General features: G+C 31.0%; 2 protein-coding genes across 2 annotated transcripts; both read left to right on the top strand.

The window, feature by feature from the left end:
• Nucleotides 1-1498: 1498 nt before the first annotated feature.
• On the top strand, nt 1499-6548 carry LOC123916259 (histidine kinase 5-like). The gene is made up of 9 exons (XM_045967677.1): nt 1499-2976; nt 3231-3287; nt 3443-3670; nt 4012-4105; nt 4202-4408; nt 5170-5350; nt 5441-5622; nt 5748-5833; nt 6061-6548. Exons 1-9 carry the CDS (start codon nt 2359-2361, stop codon nt 6289-6291), a joined length of 1884 nt encoding a protein of 627 aa, XP_045823633.1. The 5' UTR covers nt 1499-2358; the 3' UTR covers nt 6292-6548.
• Nucleotides 6549-15407: 8859 nt separating this feature from the next.
• Nucleotides 15408-21522, top strand: LOC123916249 (histidine kinase 5-like). The gene is made up of 13 exons (XM_045967667.1): nt 15408-15754; nt 16006-16866; nt 17158-17214; nt 17297-17524; nt 17620-17713; nt 17821-18027; nt 18557-18687; nt 18910-18959; nt 19049-19416; nt 19540-19643; nt 19891-20658; nt 20764-20928; nt 21119-21522. The coding sequence occupies exons 2-13, from the start codon at nt 16135-16137 to the stop codon at nt 21239-21241; spliced, it is 3027 nt and encodes a 1008-aa protein (XP_045823623.1). The 5' UTR covers nt 15408-15754; nt 16006-16134; the 3' UTR covers nt 21242-21522.
• Nucleotides 21523-22318: the final 796 nt, after the last annotated feature.

Here is a 22318-nt window from a genome sequence, read left to right as displayed (position 1 = left end):
TTCAGCTTTCTTGTTCAATAGCAAACCTAGCTATAGTTCATATAGGCAATAAAGATTACCCACTCTCCCACCATGAAAATAGAAAAAATAGAGTGAACATGTTTTTCTAGTTCACCAAAAATAAAGTCCAAGTAGCATCTATGGTATATTCTATAAGAATCCCTTGTTGATTTTCAAATGCATTTAACTCCACGTACAAACAAATATAAAAGCACTAAAAACTCATATGAATACTGAACACACCATTTTTTATTTTTTTTTAAAATTTTTAAATGGCAATACACCACATCTCTTATATGAATGTTTTCTTGAATCACTAAGTTACTGTTAGCCTAGTTTTTTTTCCATTTTTTTTAGCTTATGCAAACAGCTTATGTAATTTTTATGTATTATTATAAATTTTTCAAGGTAGTTTATGATAAAATAACTTATAAAAATACAGTTTTGACTAGTGTGAACTTATAAAATAGCATAAAACCTAATTTATATTGCATAAGCTGTTTGCATAAACCCAAAAGAAGAGGAAAAAAAGTTAGGGCAAACTGTACATTATGTAAATGTTAGTCTGAGTGACTGTTCAGTACTTCAACGTATTTAAACTTGGCTTATCATCATGACATTGGATCATCATTGTTTTTGTAAATGAATATTGTTTATGATTACCGAAAACATATTTAGTGTATATCGACAAATTTATGCATATATAGGATGAAATGAGCAATTTCCGATGAATAATGCAATTTTAATGAAATATCTACCTTTATCCTTTCTTTTTTTTTTAAATATTTTTGACGAGATCCTTTTCTTGCCTAAACCCAATTTGACATTTTCTTTTGTCTTTTGTGCATAAGAGGGAGGATAGAATATCAAATTAATATGGTAATAAATATGATATGACTAATGCAATAAGATCATGTTCACAAATCATGACAACTTGGCAAACATATAGCGTTGTCAGAAAGAAAATTAATATGTAAAGACTAAAATTTATCAATCGTTAAATGTTGATTAGAAAAGTTGAAATTAATGTGCATATCAGTTGTGAATATAATTATGAATGGTGTGCCTAGCAGTGCTATGACATTTTCATTGTGAAAAGTATCAAAAGATTGTTAAATAGAGAGTGGGAAGCGAAGATTTCTCATTCTTATCGGGAAGCCAACAAATATGCAGATGTATTGACAAATATGGGTTGCATGCAACATTGCAATATTGTTATTTTTGAGACTTGTCAGAGTAACATTAGAGATTTTTTTATGCCGATGTTTTGGGGCTCACACCCCTCGTTTGATTCGGTTGTAATCTTTTTTCTTGGTTGGGTATAGGCCCTCTATGATATAAAAAAAAATTATTAATCGTTAGTTGGTTCAGTGATGATTGACGCTGGATTTGGTAGGGAATACCACAGTTCGATCCTCCGCAACTACAATCGGAAGGGACTGAAACCACTTGATGACAAAAGTCACCCCAAACCAAATTGGTGGTTCACTTGATCTGAGTTACAAACAACCTCATTTCACAATTCATGCATGCATGCTCCACAGCACCATTAGCAGCTGAAGGTGTGTTGAATACTAGTTTCAATTTCCTTGTAACTTCACTCTGCTCGGCTGTTATGTAATTTCTGCTAAGTCAAAAAATTTCAGGTAACTTCATGCGAACCATCCTTAGTTAATTATATTTAAATATAAGAGTAAAAACTTTCCTCTTTTGTTTACTTACTTAATATACATCCATTTTTATTTCCAATGTTTCATATGAAGACAAGAGAAGGAAGTATAGGTCAGTTTGAATCAATTTATTTAAACTTATTTACTGACATAAATTTTTGTGAGACTGTTTGATAGAATAGAACTTATGAAAACATCTTATGACATGTTCATAAAATGCTTTCATAAATTCTCCAAGATAGCTTATACAAAAACAGTTTTTTTTATAGAAATAGCTTATACATAAGCGCTTGTGCTATAAGCTGCAAATTAAACTGTTTATCCAAACAAGACCTATATATTATGAGAAAGGCAAACATTGTGTGTGCTCCATTAATATAATCATATAATCCTATACATAATATAATCTTAATGCACATGGTTGCATGGGTTTGTGTCATATTTGACCTCTTAATGCACATGTATATATGCTTACAAGTTTAATTTACAATCATATATGCTATCTTCTCTCTCCTCTTAGGACTTGTTTTGTTTCATCTGTGTGTGTTCACTTAATTCTTTTGACTCCTAAGTTGAAGAGATTCCTCAGATCTTCTTGAGATGCAAGTGCTAAGGCATTGAAGTTGAGATCAAAAGTTGTATATTGCAGACAGAAAATTGGATTTAGTAATAAGTTAGGTTTGTTTCAATGTGGCCAGAAGATGTTGAAACTGATGTTGGAAAACAGTTCAGCATAGAAAAACCAGGAATGGATCAAGATATTTTGGAAGAAGTAACAATCTTAGATGAACCAATTGTAGCTGATTTTCAAAGAATTGTGGAGCTTACAAATTGTACAAATCAAGGGTCTTTTCAGTTAGCTAATCTCACGAAACATTGGGAGTATAAGCAGGCGAATGCAGTTCGCCTTCTTCAAGAAGAGCTCGACAAACTTAGCAAACAAAGGGAGGAAGTTGAGCTTAAAAACTTGGAGCTTCTTAAAGACAATAATCGATTCGAGGAAGAAAGTTACGGTGGAGACAAATGTCCGGTTTCGATATTGGACGATGTTGTTCAAAACAAGAGAGTTGAAAGTGAGGCCGAGTATGATACCAATGTTTACTGGAAAAATCGGGCGTTCGAATTGGAAAGACAGATGGAGGGAAGTATTCAGAGAGAGGTGATATTAAAGGAAAAGTTGCAAGAAAGTATAGAGACTATTGAAAGACAATCCTCACCTGTGGAGGAACTGTCACAGATTCTTAAGAGAAAAGATAATTTCTTTCATTTTATACTTCAAAATGCACCTTTTGTTATTGGCCATCAGGTATATTCCATTGAGTATTGAGTTTATATGTTTTGTATCTTAAATTACTAGTATAAAACAATTTCCTGTGTATGGCATTAGAATTTGTTTATTGGATTTTTTTCTGACTAGTCCAAGTGCTAAATGACTTGTTATCTTTTGAATCTCTATCAAATTTATGTTATAAGCAATAGTTACATCATATCTCATTTTAGTTTTAGTTGATTCATCATTTTGCATACTAAATTTGTGTTTTCCATTGTAATGAATTCCAGGACAAAGAGTTGCGCTACCGTTTTATCTATAATTATTTTCCAAGTTTACAAGAGGAGGTAATGATTCTTGTTTCAAGGTTATATGATTGAGTTTGAGTTGCATTGTGATTTTAAGTTACATCAAAAGCTGCATAAAGTTTGTACTGAAGCTTCTTTAGAATACAGTTTTATTTAGTCTTCATGATTTATTTTACTTGCTGATAAATTTCTAGGACATCATAGGGAAAACGGAGGATGAAATTTTCACCGGAACAGGCGTGAAGGAATTTCAGGATTTTAAGAGAGAAGTAATGGAGAAAGGAATACCTGCAAAAAAAGAAATAACTTATGAGACAGAACTATTTGGATCAAAGACATTTTTGATGTATGTAGAACCTGTGTTTAGTAAGGCAGGGCAAACAATTGGAGTAAACTATTTGGGAATGGAAATAACAGATCAGGTAAAAATTGCTGCATTGGTTTTTGAAGCTACTTGCAAGACTGACTTGTAAGTTGAGAATTGTCTTAACTTATAATCACATTTACATACCATATTTCATCCAATGTGGCCTCTGGAGCGTGACCTGAGCGATTCAATAAAAGGCCACGCTCGTAAGAGGAGATGTTAAGAGTCTCACATTGAATGAGATATGACATGAATACGTGTTTATAAGTGGGGGGCAGTGTTCACCTTACAAGTCGATTTTGTAAGGGTTGAGTTAAGTCCAATCAAAATTCTAATAAATCAAAATCTTATTTTTATGAAAATATTGTTTATAATTTCGAAGAAAAAATATTGCAGGTGAGAAAAAGAGAAAGAATGGCAAAGCTAAGGGAAGAAATTGCAGTTCAAAAATTCAAGGAAATGGAACTTAATAAAACTATTCACATTACAGGTTTGTAGGTTTGTTTAATCATTTAAGCCAAATCTTGAATTATGAATGTCTAATGCACTTTAATTTGCTTATACTTTTCTTGATCCCTTGTAATAGAGGAGACAATGAGAGCAAAACAAATGGTAGCAACAATGTCTCATGAGATAAGATCTCCACTTTCTAGTGTTGTTAGCATGGCTAAAATTCTTACTACCACAAAACTTGATAGGGAGCACATACAGCTCTTGGATGTCATGATATCTTCAGGAGATTTGGTTCTTCAACTTATAAATGATATACTTGATCTTTCCAAGGTTGAGTCGGGTTAGAAATCTCTCTTGACTGTTGCTTGTTATCAACTTATTCAAATATGACTTTTATATTTTGTGAAGACTAAGGATCCGTTTGGATAAACAATTTAATTTAGTGCTTGCAGCATAAACATTAAACACTTATCATACAAGTGCTTATGTATAACATGTTTCTATATGAATATAAGCTGTTTTTATGAAAGTAAGCTTAAAAAATCTTATGAACAGGTCATAAGCTGTTTTTATAAGCTCTTTCAAACAGTATCACAAGTGGCCCCAACTGTTACGTACTAAGTTGTCCCGAAAATAAATTAAGTTTGCTAAGTCTGGAACATAAACGTAAATATATGACTCCTTTTCACTCCGAACTGGGTTCTGGCATCAACATTAAATTTGTAGCTCTTTGTCTCAGATTTCCAACGCATATTCCCGCGCCTCAATCCGATATTTGAAGCTCCATTTATGACCTGCGGAATGAGAAGGTGTCAAATTATAATTTATTCAGAAAAAAAGTAGCGAAAATAAAATAAATGCAAAACTAAACTAACTTAAGAAACACATTTAAAACACTAAAAAGAGGAAGAAATCACATAATAGCCGTAGCAAAAGATAAAAGAAAGTATATTAAAATGCACTGATCAATGATTTTCAAACTAAGCTGCTCAAAACAGATTATTTTAAGTAGTTTTTAGACTTGTTTTATAGTCTCATATATTTAAAAAACTGTGACAAACAAATGATTAAATTTCTTCCCGCTACACAAATTATCTATAGGAGCTATGAAATTGGAAGCTACGAAATTCAGGCCAAGAGAGGTAGTAAGGCATGTGCTCCAAACAGCTGCAGCATCATTGCAGAAAATGTTAACATTGGAAGGAAATATAGCAGATGATATACCTATTGAGGTCACTGGAGATGTTTTAAGGATTAGGCAAATTCTGACAAATTTAGTCAGGTAAATATGATTTATGTGATTGGTAATCTCTTGAGTTTGGAATCATCCCTACACTCGCGTAACCACTTCATATTTTCTGTTATTTTGCAGCAATGCTGTCAAGTTTACAACTCAAGGCAAAGTTGGTATAAACCTTTATGTTATTCCAGAGCCACCATTTTCAGTTAACAGTGAATGCTCAATGAATGATGATACTGAAGATCAAACTCGTTCAACCGAAACAACAGTGTGGATACGATGTGATGTATACGACACAGGAATTGGCATACCAGGTATGTGTTAGTGTTCCTTTGGTTTTAGAATTAATCATTCTTTGTATTCATAAAGTTAAGTTTGATTTTTGTTTAGTAAATGTACCTGAATTTTTTCTTCTGATCAATGTTGTTATGTGACACAGAAAAGGCTATACCTACTTTATTTAGAAAAGACCATACTCAAAAGTATGGAGGCACAGGTCTAGGACTAGCAATGTGTAATCAACTGGTAAGTTCTTAAGGCAAAGCATTTTTATTTGATAAATTATTTTGTCTTAATATTTATTTTCCTTATTAGTTATAGGACTTAATTCACGCTACTAACAGTGTCAAGATTTTTCGACACTATCAGTCAATCATAACTGTCTGATCATTAAAGACGTTTGACTTTCATTATATGTAACTTAAAATTCATATATTACTCATTGAAAATGATTTCCTTGGACTTTGGAACAGGTTGAGTTAATGGGGGGTCATTTAACAGTAACTAGCAAAGAACATTGTGGTTCTACCTTCACATTCATACTACCATACAAAGTATCAACAACCTGTGATAATTCTGATAAGGATGAGCTTTCGGATGTTGATAACAATGACGATGACACAACCGAGGGATTCTTCCAATTCCCTCCAGAAACTTTGGGATCTCCTTACACTTCTAATGGATCCAGTGTGATGAGATCCTAAGATTGTATCCTTGACAAGAAGAAAAAAGACTGTATATCTAAAAAAGAAAAAATGTGTCTAAATGATGATGTTCATGGTATAGGATTATTCAACATGTTTCTTTATTGGTTTTTAATTTTTAGTAAAAAAAAAAAGCAAACTATGTAGCTTAATTTTTCAATTGTTAGAAGTATATGGAATTGGATGAATGGTTTTGACATTATATTTTGATATGAAAAATTTTAGTTTATCTTAGCAATGTTGAATTTTTGTTTGTATACAATAATATGATATATTTCATTAATTTAAATGAATGAATTTTTTTTTTTTTTTAGTCGAAAAATAGTAAAATATAATTTTCATATTTATTTGCATTTTATTTACGAGTTGAAATAATTGCTCAATCAAAATTTCAAAACTAAAGATAAAAGGCCTTGAAACTTGTTAATTTTTGCAATTTGTACAGTACAACTATAGTAGTATAGAAATTTTTAGAATGTCTTATCTAATTTTATTTTATTTTTGGTTACATGCAGAGAAAAGAGACTTACTCTGATGAAAATTACGCATCTTTAAATAGTGGCCTAACCAAAGTTTTTGGAGTGTGGAAGTCATAATCAATGGAGTATTCACAATAACTTCCATTTTAGCTAACACAAAGAGTACGAGAAAGAACCACCTCCCAGTTACGTGTAATAAAGCTGTTGAATACTCAAAATCTCATTAGCAAACCGGTGATGAGGAAAGTCCCTACTGCGGATTAGATTAACTGCCTGAAGCGAATCTGATAATCAGTTAATCCTCTTGTGACCATTCTCCCAACATATTGTTAAAACATGCAGCGCGACCATTATTTAAGTGAAAAAAATGCTTCTAATTGACATTGTACCATAAAATCCTAATATAAATTCACTACCATCATTGATTAAAAAAAAATAAATCTCTACCATCATAATTTTAGAGAGACCGCCATAGCCCGCCGAGTTTAAAGAACCCGGCAAGCTCCCATTCACCTTAAGGCATATTGTTATCTAATGTAATCAAAAGTAAAATAAGCAATTTATAAAAAAAAATTAAAATAACTAATATCGACCATTTATAAATAAATTAACCGTTGATGTTAAATATGTGTTTTTTTTAGGCATGTTATAGATGAATTTAAAATATCAAGTGTTGATTTGTACCCAAAAAAATTGTTAATTATAAATTCTTCAAAAAAAAAGTGTTAATTATAAATTAAAATGAATTGTTGACTTTAATAGCAATCACTTTTTTCTAACCTTTGCCATTAGTTACTTGACTGGAGTTAGATCGATATATCATATGACTCAGATAAGGATCCTCTCAAGTAAAAAAACACTCGAAGAAATTATGGGTAACTTTTGAAATATAAAAGGAGAGAATTTTATAATTTAAAAAATGGAGAAAAGCTGCTTAAGGTTTAATATTAAACACTTGAGAAAATTTAAGAGGGTAAAAATTGAGAAGATAATTTCTTGTTTAGGTCATTGTTTTCTTTTTTAACGAAGAATGCTTGCTCTTAAGTTTAATGTCATATTCGATGCTTCGACAAAGGATGATTACTCTTAAGTTCGATGTAAATGATCCCTCATACTACCCCCATAATCCATCAGAACATTAGTCACTGTTAAATGAAAGTGAAAACTTCGTAACAATATCATGTTAATAAAAAAATGTACTGCATACATGTAGTTTACGGTAGATTTTATTTATTCAAAAATTGAAAAAAGAGTATGAAAAGAGAAAGTATTTATGAAAAGAAATTGTGAGAGTGTATATATCATGGGCTTGGGCCTTTAGTCAATCTAGATCCAAGGAGCACCCTAACCCATTTCTCAAGGTTGAGATATATTGGGCTTTTTGTTCGGATTTATTTGTAGGAAATTGGTGCCTCAAGATATTAAAGAATAAATGCTTTGGCCAAAGAAAAAGAAAGAATAATACAATTTTAATTTTAATGGACTCCCCACCAAGGCAGCATTATTTGGGTAATAAATAAACAAAACACATTAATTAGTTTCTATTTTAGTTTATAGTCAAACTAGCTTCCACTACTTCTATTATTATAATAAGACAAAGCTTGTAAACAATAGGATTATGGGACTATTAAGTGGATCCAATTTGTTTTGTGGTCTAAATAAGTAGAACCAGCATGTGGGAAGGAACCTTTGTGTCCAACTAAAGTAATCCATACATACAGGTTCAAGTTCAACTGAACCATTCTTAATTAATAATTAGGTTATATTTAAATATAAATAAGATCAAGCACTCCTCATTTGATTACTTAATAATATATATATATATATATACATCCAATTTTATTTGCAATGTGTCATATGAATATGAGAGAGGAACTATATATTATGAGAAAGGCACGTATTGTGCTCCACTGATTTAATTTAATTATTGTTAATAAACAAAAACTATACATATATTGATGCATATGGAAATAATAATGCTGAAATAATGAAATATTTTTTTTTTGCAAATCATGAACCTTCCTTGTTGTTTCTTCTTATAATTAGTTATTCAATTAAATTATAGGGGTCTCTATCTTTGCATTTTGTATGATTCTAGAACAAACAAAAAACAAGACATGCAAGGATATGTACTATTTAATATATGTGGTTTTTAGTCTACACACATTGTAAGAGGCTCAAACTAATTTTTACTCAAAAAGCAAGTTGCAATAAAAATGATTAAATTTTGTCCCAAAAAAAAAAAACTATTTAGATTAAATTTACAATTATAATTAGGTATCTATAGGATGTTTCTGGAAAAAAAAGAAGGACCTACAGACTACAGTACATGATGTAGGTTGGTACACGTACTGTATTGTACCGTGCCTAGCTTTTAGTGGAGAGCTATGAATTAAAAAATAAAAATAATTTGAAATGACATTATATATTTTTTGGTTTTTAAATGAGAATGACATGACATTATTTGCATATACTACAACTTTGATCCTAGATGCTTTCCATTTTTTAAGACTTGTTTTTATTGAAAAAAATTCGGATCCCATATTAAAAAAATAAAATAAAGTTTGAAAATAGTTTATAAATAGTAGCATTCATTATCATAAAAGTTAGTTTTGTAAGAATAAATAAAATCTAATATAAAAATTAATTATGAGAGTCTTATTATATACTTAGTCTTGACCAGTTCAAAGAAACAACTTATTGACCATAAGAGATATATTAATACGATATTTTTACTTAAAATCTTAAAATTTTAATAATATGCGCCATTTCTTTTTTGGTACATTAATATACGCCATTTCTATTATATTTAACATTTAATTATAACTAAATTGCCAAAATAATTTTGGATATCTAAGGTTCTGCTCTCCCACTAAATCGAACCAATCTATGATATTATTTGTTTGAATAAAAACATAAAAAAAAATAATTAAGGAACACAATTCCAACCAATCAAATTTAGGCAAAAAAAAGAAACAATTTTTTTTTTTTTTCAAATATACCTCAAAATGTACACTTTCTTTCCAAACCAGTCAAATATTTTTCCACTTTTATTTCAACTTTAAATACATCACATTCCTTAGGGGGCATCCAGAATGGCTTTTGAAGAACAACAACAAATATTAACCTTGATTTCAGAAGACACTTTTTTACAATAAATCTTTACACAACCCCACAAAAAGACATTGAAAATATGAGTTATATTTCTTATATATTGAACATTTGGTGCATTCATCGTCAATATGAGACTAATCACTCATACTTAAACCTAGGTGTTATTTAGTAATAAAAAAAAATTGATATAACTTTCAACTTTGAAGAATCCTTTCACGTAACTAAGCATATATCATATCGGATCTATGAAAATAGAAGCTTCACTTGGATAGGGTAAAGGAAAACTAATGTGGATTTGCACTATCTCAATTATGAAGTTAATTTATACACACTCATAAGTAAAAGGGAATGCATCACATTAACCCAAAAAACAAGGTATTCCGCTTATTAAGGATGTTTTGTCCAAAGCAATCTTTTTGCTTCTGGACCTGTTTGCTCAAAGCTTATTGCAAATAATATAATACTTTTCTATAAGCAACAATTGGCTTTGATGATATTTACATGAAAATATAATTTGTTAACATGAAAATAAATAATGTGAGTCTTCCACAATCGTACATTGACAAAATGTAGTCAACCAAATATGTCTAATTGTAAGTAAGTTAATCTCCACAACTGACTTTCTAACGATTATCATTCCTTATTTAATTTGAAAGACTTTTTATTTTTCTTTGTAATTTAATATAATATATCATTTATAAATTTAAGACATATTATAATTTTGTTTTAAAAATGTTCCTAATTAATTCATCAGTGAAAATGTAAATATATTTTAAATCTCTTATAATATTAATAATTATAAGAGTAAATACATAAAATTAATAAATATTTTAGACAAATTTATTATTCTGATAAATTTTTGAATATTCATAAATTTTAGATCTCAAATTATAATAATGAACAAAGAGAATACTAAAAACTACTAATTAATATCATTGCAATGAAAAGCACCATCCAATTCCATTATCCAAGCATTGATAAATGATAAGTGACCAAACATTATAAAAGTAGGCAGGGAAATAACAACTCACTACAATTCTTAAAAATTATTATATACAGACAATTTAAATCCATAGGATTTATTATTATTTTTCTAATTTGAGATCTAAAGCAAAAATTATTACCTTTAGGAGTGAATACATTTTTTCTTCAAAGGTTCCAAGAGTTGAAGAAGTTGTTGATTTGATTAAGGTCTATTTGGCTTGAAGTAGATGAAGGGGGAGGTGAGGGGATAATCTTGACAAAAATTTTTATTTTTTTTTATTAAAAAGAGTTGAAGAAGTGGTTGATTTGATTAAAGTCTCACTCATGGCAATGACTCTTAGCAAGCTCCATGTTTATATTATGAGTGGTTTTCAAGCCCTTTAGATTTTATTCATAGATAATTTTTTTCTTTTGGATCAAGGCTCCTTCTTGTTGGGGTTGATTGTAATGTAAGTCCCACATTGCTAATGAAGGAAAAAAGGTCAAGGAAATTATATTTGAGAAGTTCCACATTGCTTAGAAAAGTGAAGAGTGGAGGAGCTCAATGTTATATAAAGAGACCTAAAGTTCCTTGTTTCAATATACCAAGTACAAGTAGTAGTACTTGTAAACACTTTAAGTTTATATTTGTGTTTTTTTTTCTCTTATGCTATTGTTTTAGAGTATTTGAGAAGTAGTTCAAATATTTACTTTGAAGAGTGTGGCTGTGTGGGTGTACTGGGGTATGGAGCGGTTGAGAGTGAAGTCTATATGTTGTAACAATTTTCACACATAGTGTTTATTCTCTGGTTGTCGGTTTTGACAACGGACGTGATTTTTTCTTCGGTTTTAGGGTTTCCACGTTATACTCTTGTGTTGTTGATTGCATTTTTTTATTTTCTTTATGCCGGTTTTTCCCGACACTTCTAGTATTAGTTTTTGTTTTTTTGTGTTGATTGAATGAATACTCCTTGTATAAATTTAGTACACCTTATACAATTTTTTCCACATTAATATATGAAGAAAGGATGAAGTTAACATACGCACATTAATATAAAAATTAGTCTTAAAAATTGTGTATTCAATTTTTCAAAATCAAAATCTTATTTTTCTTGATACAAAACTTCTATATTTAATTTTCTCAACATGCACCTTTAGCAAAATCCTTAATATATATACTACTGTGCTATTAAAAAATACTATATATATTCAACTAAATTCTGAAATACTAGTGTTCGCTTTAAAAAAAATTGGTAGTAATTATATCATGACACCTAGTTTCTTTTTCCAAAAAAGAAAAACTTTGCAACTTGGCTTATGATTAATCATTCTATCCAGATGGGATGATCAAATGTTAACTGGCATTTCAATTTTAATATCCAAAGATGGAAAAGAAAGAAAAAGCACATAACTTATAAACCATACATAAATGTCACGTAGTTAAATTCCAAAAATATAATAATGTATATAAAATGCCAAATGTCACAAAAGTCAGCGTGCCACGTGGCAGTTTAATATTGATGTTGTTGTACGAAAGGCTACTAAATAATAAACAGACTGTCACATGGGAAATTGGCTAATTTGACAGAGTTCAACAAAACAGACACAACAGAGCAGAATATGGCTTAGTTGTTCAATTGCATAAAAAAAGGGCACAATATGCATTTAGTGCTTTTTTATAACATAGACAAATTGATAACACACCCATGTCTCTCCAACTATTTATTTATTTATTACTAGTATAATATGTATCATTTTTTAAACAAGTTGTGATTTTATTATTCTGGATTTTTTTACGTTTTAGACATTTTAATTTCTTTAAAGCTAAGTAGAGTGTCCGAGGTTTGAACCCCGACTCTGCATAATATATGTGATGTTCCTACTAAATGAGTGCAGCTCACGGAACTAGACCAAAACTCAAAGTGTAAAAAAAACTCTACCTCATTAAATACCTTACCAAAGAAAATCCAATGAGATAAAATTTTGATGAAGAGAAAACAAGTGCAGAGATTAAACAAAGATTCAAGCCTATACAGCAAAATCAACAAAATCTGTATACAGATAAACATAGCCTATTTTGATTGAATTCGCTCTAAATAGAGTTAGACAAACTATTCCACCAAGTGAAGTTGTTTGTAGATAAACCAATGTTAATTAGCCAATTTATTATCACAACATTTTCCTCTTCTGAAAATGTGAATGACTTTAAAATGAATTTGAGAAAAAAAATACATGCAATTCCTCCTTCTGTTATGAAGAGTTCAAGTAATAATGTGAGGTTGCTTGAAAGCCAATGTAACAAGTTGAGAATCAGTTTCGAGCCAAAGGTGATGTCAACCCTTATCAAAAGCAATTTCAATGGAAAAAATAGCTCCCATCAATTCAGCATGGAGAACAAATTAGCTTGATAGCCTCTCAAGAACACACCACCACATGCTGTATTGCCAGGACTACCACGAGCAGCTCCATTTGAGTTGTATTTCATCCAATATATTAAAGGAAGAATGTCACAAAATTTCTTTAATTTTAGGAGTTTTAGGGGGATAAATCTTCACATGAAAAGTTTTAAGAATCACAAATTCTGCCATAGGAGCAACAGAAATTGTGTTTGGTCTACATAATTGAAATAATTATTTAAACGGAAGTTAGGTCTAACATCAAGAGTTAGAATTCACTTACCACTTCATCTCGTTGATGTTGCTCATTATTTTGGTTGCTTGTTCCTCTTTTAATTCTTCTATGTGATTGTTTTCTCTTTTGGTTGCTCTTTTCTTAGTTGGTTTTTCATTTTATTATGATTGTCTGATATCTACTCATTATCTCTTTGATTAGGGTACATTTGATTTATTAAAAAAATAAGGGAGTGGACAAATAATGAAGACGAGTCTGGACAAAATTTAAATTCTTTATCCTCCACTAAATTATAAAATAATTTTTTATTCTAAATATAAGTTGCGTAAAATATCAAAATAACATTTTAATTCTACCTGTACAAAATATAAATTGTTCAATATTTTAATCATAAATCAACACATGACAAATTTTTACAAGTCAATCGACCATGATGATTCCATTGTAATAGTAAATTAGATTATTATGCAAAACTATTTCATGGTATTCATAAATAGTCGTTAATCATATTATGTCAACAAAAACACAGCAATTAATTAAACATAAAATAACTAAATTACTTGAAACATGGTTAAGGTCGTAACAACTAATTTTTGGTGTGCTTAGTATTGCTTCCCGGGTTAGTTAAATAAAACCTTGAAGTAACCATTGACATGCTACATTATTTGTTCATTTTAGCTAATCAAAACTTCGTATAATAATCGAACACGTATGCAAGGTTTCACATGATTTAGTTAAATAAATAATAACATTACCAAACAAACGTAGCATGTTAACTACTGAACATAAATTAATCTAATATTATATTTAATTACTTAATTTAATAATGAATTAATCAATTGTTGCTTCTCAAATGCAAATGCAATGCATCACAAAGTAAAATAGTAAATTATTAAACACTAATTAGAGATCTATCATGTGGGTTGTTACTTGTTACAATTAAACCCCACAGCACTTTCATGGCGCGTCATTCCACGCGCCCCGCCACTATTACACATGTCATCATTGGAAATGGCGGGGAACATATAGTTTCCTTTGGATTTTAAAAACTCCAACCCCAATAAAAATAAATCTATTATATTTTCCTAAAATTTGATGATTGGGTTTAATCAGTGAAGTGGTGAAGTGTTTTTATTTGTAAAAAAAATAAAGAGAAATAGTAATAATAACATATAGTTTTTTTTTTTGCAATAAAATAAATATCAAATATACCTTTTTTTTTTAAGTAATTTATTGCTCAAAATTTCAGTCATTAAGATGAAGAAGTAAAAATTATAGATTCGAACTTAATATATAACATATTATAAAAAGTTATTTTACCAAAGTAGCTTTAATTCCAAATTATGAAGAGAGTTTGGCACCCATTCAACTCGAGGATTGATCTTTATAGTTAAGAATAAAATATATTCGATTTACACTAAAAATTAATGTATAAGTGTCGATTATATCTTTCTCCCCTTCAAATAGTCTAGTGATGAAACTCGTATACTAACAATAGAGAGGTGGAGCATTAGTTCGAATATGCAATATGTTGTTTCTTGTACCTATAATAGAACTCTATTTACAAGACAAAATATATTGATTATATACAAAATAAGCTATATAAAAACTTATCTTTTAATAAAAGATATTGTTAAATATTTGGTACAGAATACATTACAAGACATTATAAGACACATGATTAATTAATTGTATTGAATAAATTAATATAATTGCATGGTTGTAATTGCTAAAACCTATAATTTTTGGCTTCATGATATTTCTGCAGGTTGTAAGAAAAAAAAAAATTATAAACAATGAAAGTGACATTGTTGCCTCATAATATGACACATAAAAGACAACTACTAAAATAAGAGAAAAAAAAAAGAACAAAAATTAATAAAATTAACCAAGTAACATTTTTCTATGATATTTGACCTCTTAATGCACATGGTTGCTTGGGTTTCTGTTGTATTAATTTTTGTATTTTTATAAAGTTTTTTCCTTTACATCACAACTTTACTTTACAATCATATGCATATGCATATATGCTTTCTTCTCTCTCTACTTTCTCTCTCCTCATTAGTACTTGTTTTTGTTTCAGCTTAATGCTTTTGACTCCAAAGTTGAAGAGATTCCTCAGTCAGATCCACAAGGAGAAACTTTTGTACATTGTTGTCATCATCAACTATTCATCTTTTGTGTCTTTTGTTTTGTCACTTGGTTTTATTTCTATTAATTCTTCAAGGTTGAAGCTTTTCAACAATTCACTCTCATGATGTTTCACAACATAACATGTAAGTTTGGTTTTCTTTTTTGTGTGTTTTTGAATGTGTCAATGTTTTAAATTTTTTGACTTTTTGTGAGGATGGAATTTGATCAATCATTTAACTAATTAACCATCTTTGAAATTGTAAAAATGTGTATGATCCAACCAGACTCTCATACCACTGTTGGGATATGAGGGGAGAGTCTCACTGGGTTGGATCGACATATTGTACATTGAACAACCACACAGGTGACTCTGACGATTTTTGTGTTTTTATAGGTGATTTACAAGTTTTGGACTAAAATTTCTTGAGATGCAAGTTCTATTGCCATTGAAGTTGAGATCAAAGTTTCTATATTGTAGAAAGGAAAATTGGATTTAATAAATAATAAGTGAGGTTTGGTTGAAATGGTTTGTGAGATGGAAAGTGATTGTATTGAAGACATGATGGACATTGAAGTTCTATCATCAATGTGGCCAGAAGATGTTGGAACTGATGTTGGAAAACAGTTCAACATCGAAAAACCAGGAAGAGATCAAGATATGTTGGAAGAAGTAACAATCTTAGAAGAACCAGCTATAGCTGATTTTCAAAGATTAATGGAGCTAACAAATTATACAGATAAAGGGTCATCTCAATTGGCTTATTTAATGCAACATTGGGAGTATAAGCAAGCAAACGCGGTTCGACTTCTTCGAGAAGAGCTTGACAATCTTAGTAAACAAAGGAAGGAAGTTGAGCTTAGAAAATTGGAGATAATTAAAGATAATAACCGATTCGAGGAAGAGAGTTACGCGGGAGATAAACGTCCGGTTTCGATATTAGATGATGCTTATTATACATGGCAAGATCTACCTGTTGCAATAAGGAAAAGTGATGTTGTTGTTGAAAACAAGAGAGTTGAAATTGAAGCCGAGTATGATACGGTTGTTTATTGGAAACATCGGTCGCAAGATTTGGAAAAACAGTTGGAGGCGAGTATTCGGAGAGAAGAGATATTGAAGGAAAAGTTGCAAGAAAGTATTGAGACTATTGAAAGACAATCCTCACCTGTTGAAGAATTGACACAGATTCTTAAGAGAGCAGATAATTTCTTACATTTTATACTTCAAAATGCACCTGTTGTTATTGGCCATCAGGTATATTACAGTGAGTATTGAATTTATTTCTTTATCTTGCATTACTTGCAAACAATCTTGGTATATTGTAGTTTTAGTTGATTCATCATTTTGAATGTTAAATTTGTGTTTATTGTAGTTTTAGTACGGTTCCGGGTAGTCTTGTAATCTGTAATCCTGAATAGTCACTCTGTAGTCAGAGACGTAGGCACAATTGTCCGAACTCTGATTAAATCTCGTGTTTTCTTTATTTGTGTTTTTCGTCTCTTTTGAACCAAGGTTGATTTCTAACACTATGATTATATGTTGCAGGACAAAGAGTTGCGCTATCGCTTTATCTATAATCATTTTCCAAGTTTACAAGAGGAGGTAATGGTCTATTTCGAAGCTCTCGTTGCTAGGTTATATACGATTGAGTTACTTTGTTATTTTACTTGCTCATATTTTCCAGGACATCATAGGAAAAACAGATGTCGAAATTTTCACAGGAGCAGGTGTGAAAGAGTCTCAAGATTTTAAAAGAGAAGTAATGGAGAAAGGAGTAGCTGCAAAAAAGGAAATAACTTTTGAGACGGAACTATTTGGATTTAAGACATTTTTGATATATGTAGAACCTGTGTTTAGCAAAGCCGGGGAAACAATTGGAGTAAACTATATGGGAATGGAAATAACAGATCAGGTAAAAATTGATATTGTTGTTTTTGGAAGTACTTAACTGCAATCTTGTTCTTCGTGTGACGAGAATATTTATTTATAATTTCGAATAAACCACAGGTGAGAAAAAGAGAAAGAATGGCAAAACTAAGGGAAGAAATTGCGGTTCAGAAAGCTAAGGAAACAGAACTTAATAAAACCATTCACATTACAGGTTTGATTAATCAATCAAACCAAATCTTGATTTTATTAATTTTAGTCTTACAATTTAATTTTCTTTGATAGCAAGAATCTTATGATTTATGAATTTTCTTGTAATAGAGGAAACAATGAGAGCAAAACAAATGCTGGCGACAATGTCTCATGAGATAAGATCGCCGCTTTCTGGTGTTGTTAGCATGGCTGAAATTCTTACTACTACAAAACTTGATAAGGAGCAAAGACAGCTCTTGGATGTCATGATATCTTCAGGAGATTTGGTTCTTCAACTTATAAATGACATACTTGATCTTTCTAAGGTTGAATCAGGTTAGAAATCTCCTTTACCATTGCCTTTTAACAACTTATTTAAATGCTTATCATATAACTGCTTATGTACATGCACAAGATAAAGTACAGTCAAACTATTTTCATATATAAGCTATAATAGAGAGCTTAAGAAAATAAGAAGCTTAAAACAGATTATGACATACTGTATGTCGGTAGGTAAGCTTAAGTGAAAATAAGTCGATCCAAACATGTCCTAAAAAGTATTTTTAGTTTTTGAACACAAGTGCTGATCATTTTAGGCTTACGCCCGATCATTTCAGACTAAAAAAAGGTGATTTTGGCATTCAATAATTTGTAGATTATTTTTTAGATATTTTTAAGAAAAGCATCAACTATTTTGTGTTTGATTACCATAGAAAGAATCACCAGCCGAAAATGATTTTCAACCTATGCTGCTCAAAACAGCTTATTTTAAGCAGTTTTTAGACTTTTTTTAGAGTCTCATATTTAAAAAAAACTGTAACAAACAAATGATTAAATTTCATCCCACTTCACAAATTATCTATAGGAGCTATGAAATTAGAAGCTACGAAATTCAGGCCTAGAGAGGTGGTAAGACATGTACTCCAAACAGCTGCAGCATCATTGCAGAAAATGTTAACATTGGAAGGAAATATAGCTGATGATATACCTATCGAGGTACGTACCACTTCCACTCTTGGTGTATGTTTGGTATCACGGTGAGTATGCCAGAATCACGATGATTCACCGTAATTTTGCAGAAGCTACAAAGTGTAGCTTTTAGAAAATCATGATGGATTACCGTGATTCTAACGTACTCACTGTGATACCAAACATAGGCTGTTACCAGATAAATGCCATGTAACTTACACTTAAAATTCTCCATACATAAAATTGCAGGTCACTGGAGATGTTTTAAGGATTAGGCAAATTCTGACAAATTTAGTCAGGTAATTAAATATGATTTATGTGATTGGTAATCTCTTGAGTTTGTAATCATTCCTGCGCTTAACCACTTCATATTTTCTGCTATTTTCAGCAATGCGGTCAAGTTTACAGCACAAGGCAAAGTTGGTATAAACCTTTATGTCATTCCAGAGCCACCATTTGCCAAAACAGAAGAATCTCCCCAAAAGGTGACAGAAAACCAGTCAACTATTTCAGCAAATGGACTGAAGGAAGAGAAGTATACATCGTCACCGAGAAGTACTAGATGTGATCAAAATCTTATTGATGACAAAAAGCACACTGACCAAACAATCCAAAATCATGCATTTAGCAATGACTGTAGATCTTCAGTTAACAGTGAATGCTCAATGAATGACGATGCTGAGGAACAACATCATTCAACTGAAACAACGGTGTGGATACGTTGTGATGTGTACGACACAGGAATCGGCATACCAGGTATGTGTTAGTGTTCCTTCCTGTTGTTATAGAAAATTAATCATATTTTGTATTCATATAGTTAAGTTTTGTTTTTGTTTAGGAAATGTAATTAACTTTTTTTCATGTTATAATGTGTCACAGAAAAGGCTATACCTACTTTATTTAGAAGGTACATGCAAGTTAGTGCAGATCATGCTCGAAAATATGGTGGCACAGGTCTAGGACTCGCAATATGTAAACAACTGGTAAACTCTTATGCTCGAAAGCTCATATGCACTGATCGTGTAAAGAGATTTTACACTGTCAGTCAATCATAACCGTCCTATCATTAAAGAAGTTTGACTTTCATCATATCTAACTTAAAAGTCATACAAACGATGGTTTGTGATTGGTTGACAGTGTAAAAATTTTAACGATGAAACTGCATCAAGATTATTCACTTAGTTATATAAATGGCTATATATCTAATAGATTTCGTTGGATTCGGAACAGGTTGAATTGATGGGGGGTCGACTAACGGTGACTAGCAAAGAACATTGTGGTTCTACCTTCACATTCATACTACCATACAAAGTATCAACAACTTGTGATAATTCTGATGATCCAGATGAGCTTTCAGATGTCGAAAATGACGATGACACAACCGAGGGATTCTTCCAATTCCAACCGCGAACTTTAGGCTCACTTTTCACTTCTAATGGATCAACCAGGCTACACAGAATCTCACACAAGTTCAACGGTTTTCCAGACAACAATTGTCACTCAAATCTCTCTAGTAACATCATTTCAAATGGAACAAATTCACTTGAAGATGCATCTTCTGTTACTGTTGATGCTTCAGATATGTCGGAATCAACAAGTTCGTCAACTCATAGCACAGAAACAAAGCATGAAAGTTTAGTTAATGGAAACAAACAGAACCATGATAATAAGGTGCATGATAAGTTACAAAATGGTTTTGCAATCTCCAGTCAATGTAAGGATGCAAGTAGAGAAATGAATTTAGAAACAAAATCAAGCGAACCGAAGCAAATATGTCAAGGTCAAGCGAAGGAAGATAGTACTACTAGTACTAGCATATCATCAGAAGTAACCAAATCGACATTAAAGCCGAGTATTCTTCTTGTTGAAGATAACAAGATTAATATCATGGTGACAAAGTCAATGATGAAGCAGCTAGGATATACCATGGATGTTGTGAATAATGGAGTGGAAGCCATACACGCAGTTCAGAGTCATTCTTACGACATTATCTTAATGGTAATTTCTTCAATCTTGAAGTGTATCTTTCACTTTGTCTTGTTTTCATAAAATTCACACACTGTAGAATTTTTTCTAATACAGTTTGATACGTGCACTTTACAGGATGTTTACATGCCAGTTATGAATGGTCTTCAAACAACAAAACTGATTAGGTCTTACGAGGAAACAGGCAACTGGGATGCTGCAAGAGAAGCTGGAGTTGAACAAAGTTCATCTGCTTCAGATGAATGTTCCGTACCACCTAAAAAGCGCATCCACATTGTCGCGGTAAGAAATTACATATTAATCGTCATAAAAATATATAAACAACTTAGGAGTTCTAAAGGGATTAGTCTCGACAGTTGTGTACAGAGATACTTTAGGAAGTAGCTTTTAATATTGGAACGAGTTAGCTTTTATATAAACGCAATATTTTATAGTATATTATAACTTTTTATATTATCTTGCATCAATGCAGATGACAGCAAACACAATGTCAGAGAGTGCAGAAGAATGTTTCGCCATCGGTATGGACTCATTTGTGTCAAAACCAGTCACATTCCAAAAAATGAAAGAGTGTCTTGAAAAGTATCTAAGGTGATATCCATGTAAATTTTACTTGTGTATAAAGGAATAAAGAGCCTAGGAAAGTTTTGCAAAAGAATGCGCATCATGTTCTTCTCTTCATCGGTGTCATTGTATAGATCTAAAAATATTCTTTTTCACTCCAAATTTTTTCTAGTAGTTCTGAAGGGAGTGCTGCAAAATAACTAGTATAGGACTAATTGGAGTGTGAATTTAGAGGTACAAAACCCTTTCCTTAATAGCTTATGTATTGGAAGCTTTGACCATTGATCAATGATAATATTTATAAAAGGAGCAGATTAAGAGCTCTTAACTGAAAAGCCTAACAAATTATAACAGAAATGCAACTAACTTAACTAACTAACTAACTAACAGAGTTATATCAGGTAATACTATGGCCCTTTCGAGCTATGGTGTATATATGTTAATCATGCCAAGCTTGGATAAGAAAAATTATGCATTCGCGAAAGGTTGGATTCTGAGCTATTTGTATGAATGAACTGTCATCACAACAAATTCGAACATAATCAGGACAAGAGTATTGAAGATCACGCGACATGAGAAGAAAAGAAAAAAAAGGCATTGAACTTCATGTGCGGTTGAAGCAAGATCGCAATACTAAGCTTCATAAGATGAATGCAAGATGGTGACTTATTTGATTTCCATGAAATCAAAGCTGGACAAACAAAGACCGAATGCCTTGTTACAAATCTGCGAGAATCCGAGTATTATCCCAAGTCAGAGTCACTAAAAGCAGATAACTTGAGGTCTAAGGATGAGGGGAAAACTATATATAGTCAAGAGCATATTTCATTTGTGATTGAGTGATTTTCTTTTAAGATTTAAACACTTAGGAAAAACTTGGGAGATCCCAAATTTTTAATCCAAATTTCTGATCAAGAACAAATTTGGTAATCTAAATTTTATTTTGATCATTTATTATTATCAATAATATGTCATGAACATCAACACAATCCTAACATGGTTATCTTTTGAACATGCTTCCTCTGGTCTTTTTTATAAAAGACAATTCACCTTTCACCAGATACATTAATTATTTAATGAATTTAGAAAGGTGAATTGTCTCTTATAA

The sequence above is a fragment of the Trifolium pratense genome, linkage group LG1 (assembly GCF_020283565.1).
Source record: "Trifolium pratense cultivar HEN17-A07 linkage group LG1, ARS_RC_1.1, whole genome shotgun sequence".
Classification (NCBI taxonomy): Eukaryota; Viridiplantae; Streptophyta; class Magnoliopsida; order Fabales; family Fabaceae; genus Trifolium; species Trifolium pratense.
Note: the sequence above shows the minus strand (reverse complement) of the source record. Positions and strands in the feature narration are given on the sequence as shown.

Bases quoted from the DNA above. Each gene is read 5' to 3' on its own strand.
- LOC123916249 (XM_045967667.1), top strand. From the start codon at position 16,135: ATGGTTTGTGAGATGGAAAGTGATTGTATTGAAGACATGATGGACATT. The intron at 17,215-17,296 runs GTAATGGTCTAT...CATATTTTCCAG, and splicing joins TTCCAAGTTTACAAGAGGAG to GACATCATAGGAAAAACAGA. The intron at 20,929-21,118 runs GTAAGAAATTAC...GCATCAATGCAG, and splicing joins AGCGCATCCACATTGTCGCG to ATGACAGCAAACACAATGTC.
- LOC123916259 (XM_045967677.1), top strand. From the start codon at position 2,359: ATGTGGCCAGAAGATGTTGAAACTGATGTTGGAAAACAGTTCAGCATA. The intron at 4,409-5,169 runs GTTAGAAATCTC...AATTATCTATAG, and splicing joins TCTTTCCAAGGTTGAGTCGG to GAGCTATGAAATTGGAAGCT. The intron at 5,623-5,747 runs GTATGTGTTAGT...TATGTGACACAG, and splicing joins CACAGGAATTGGCATACCAG to AAAAGGCTATACCTACTTTA.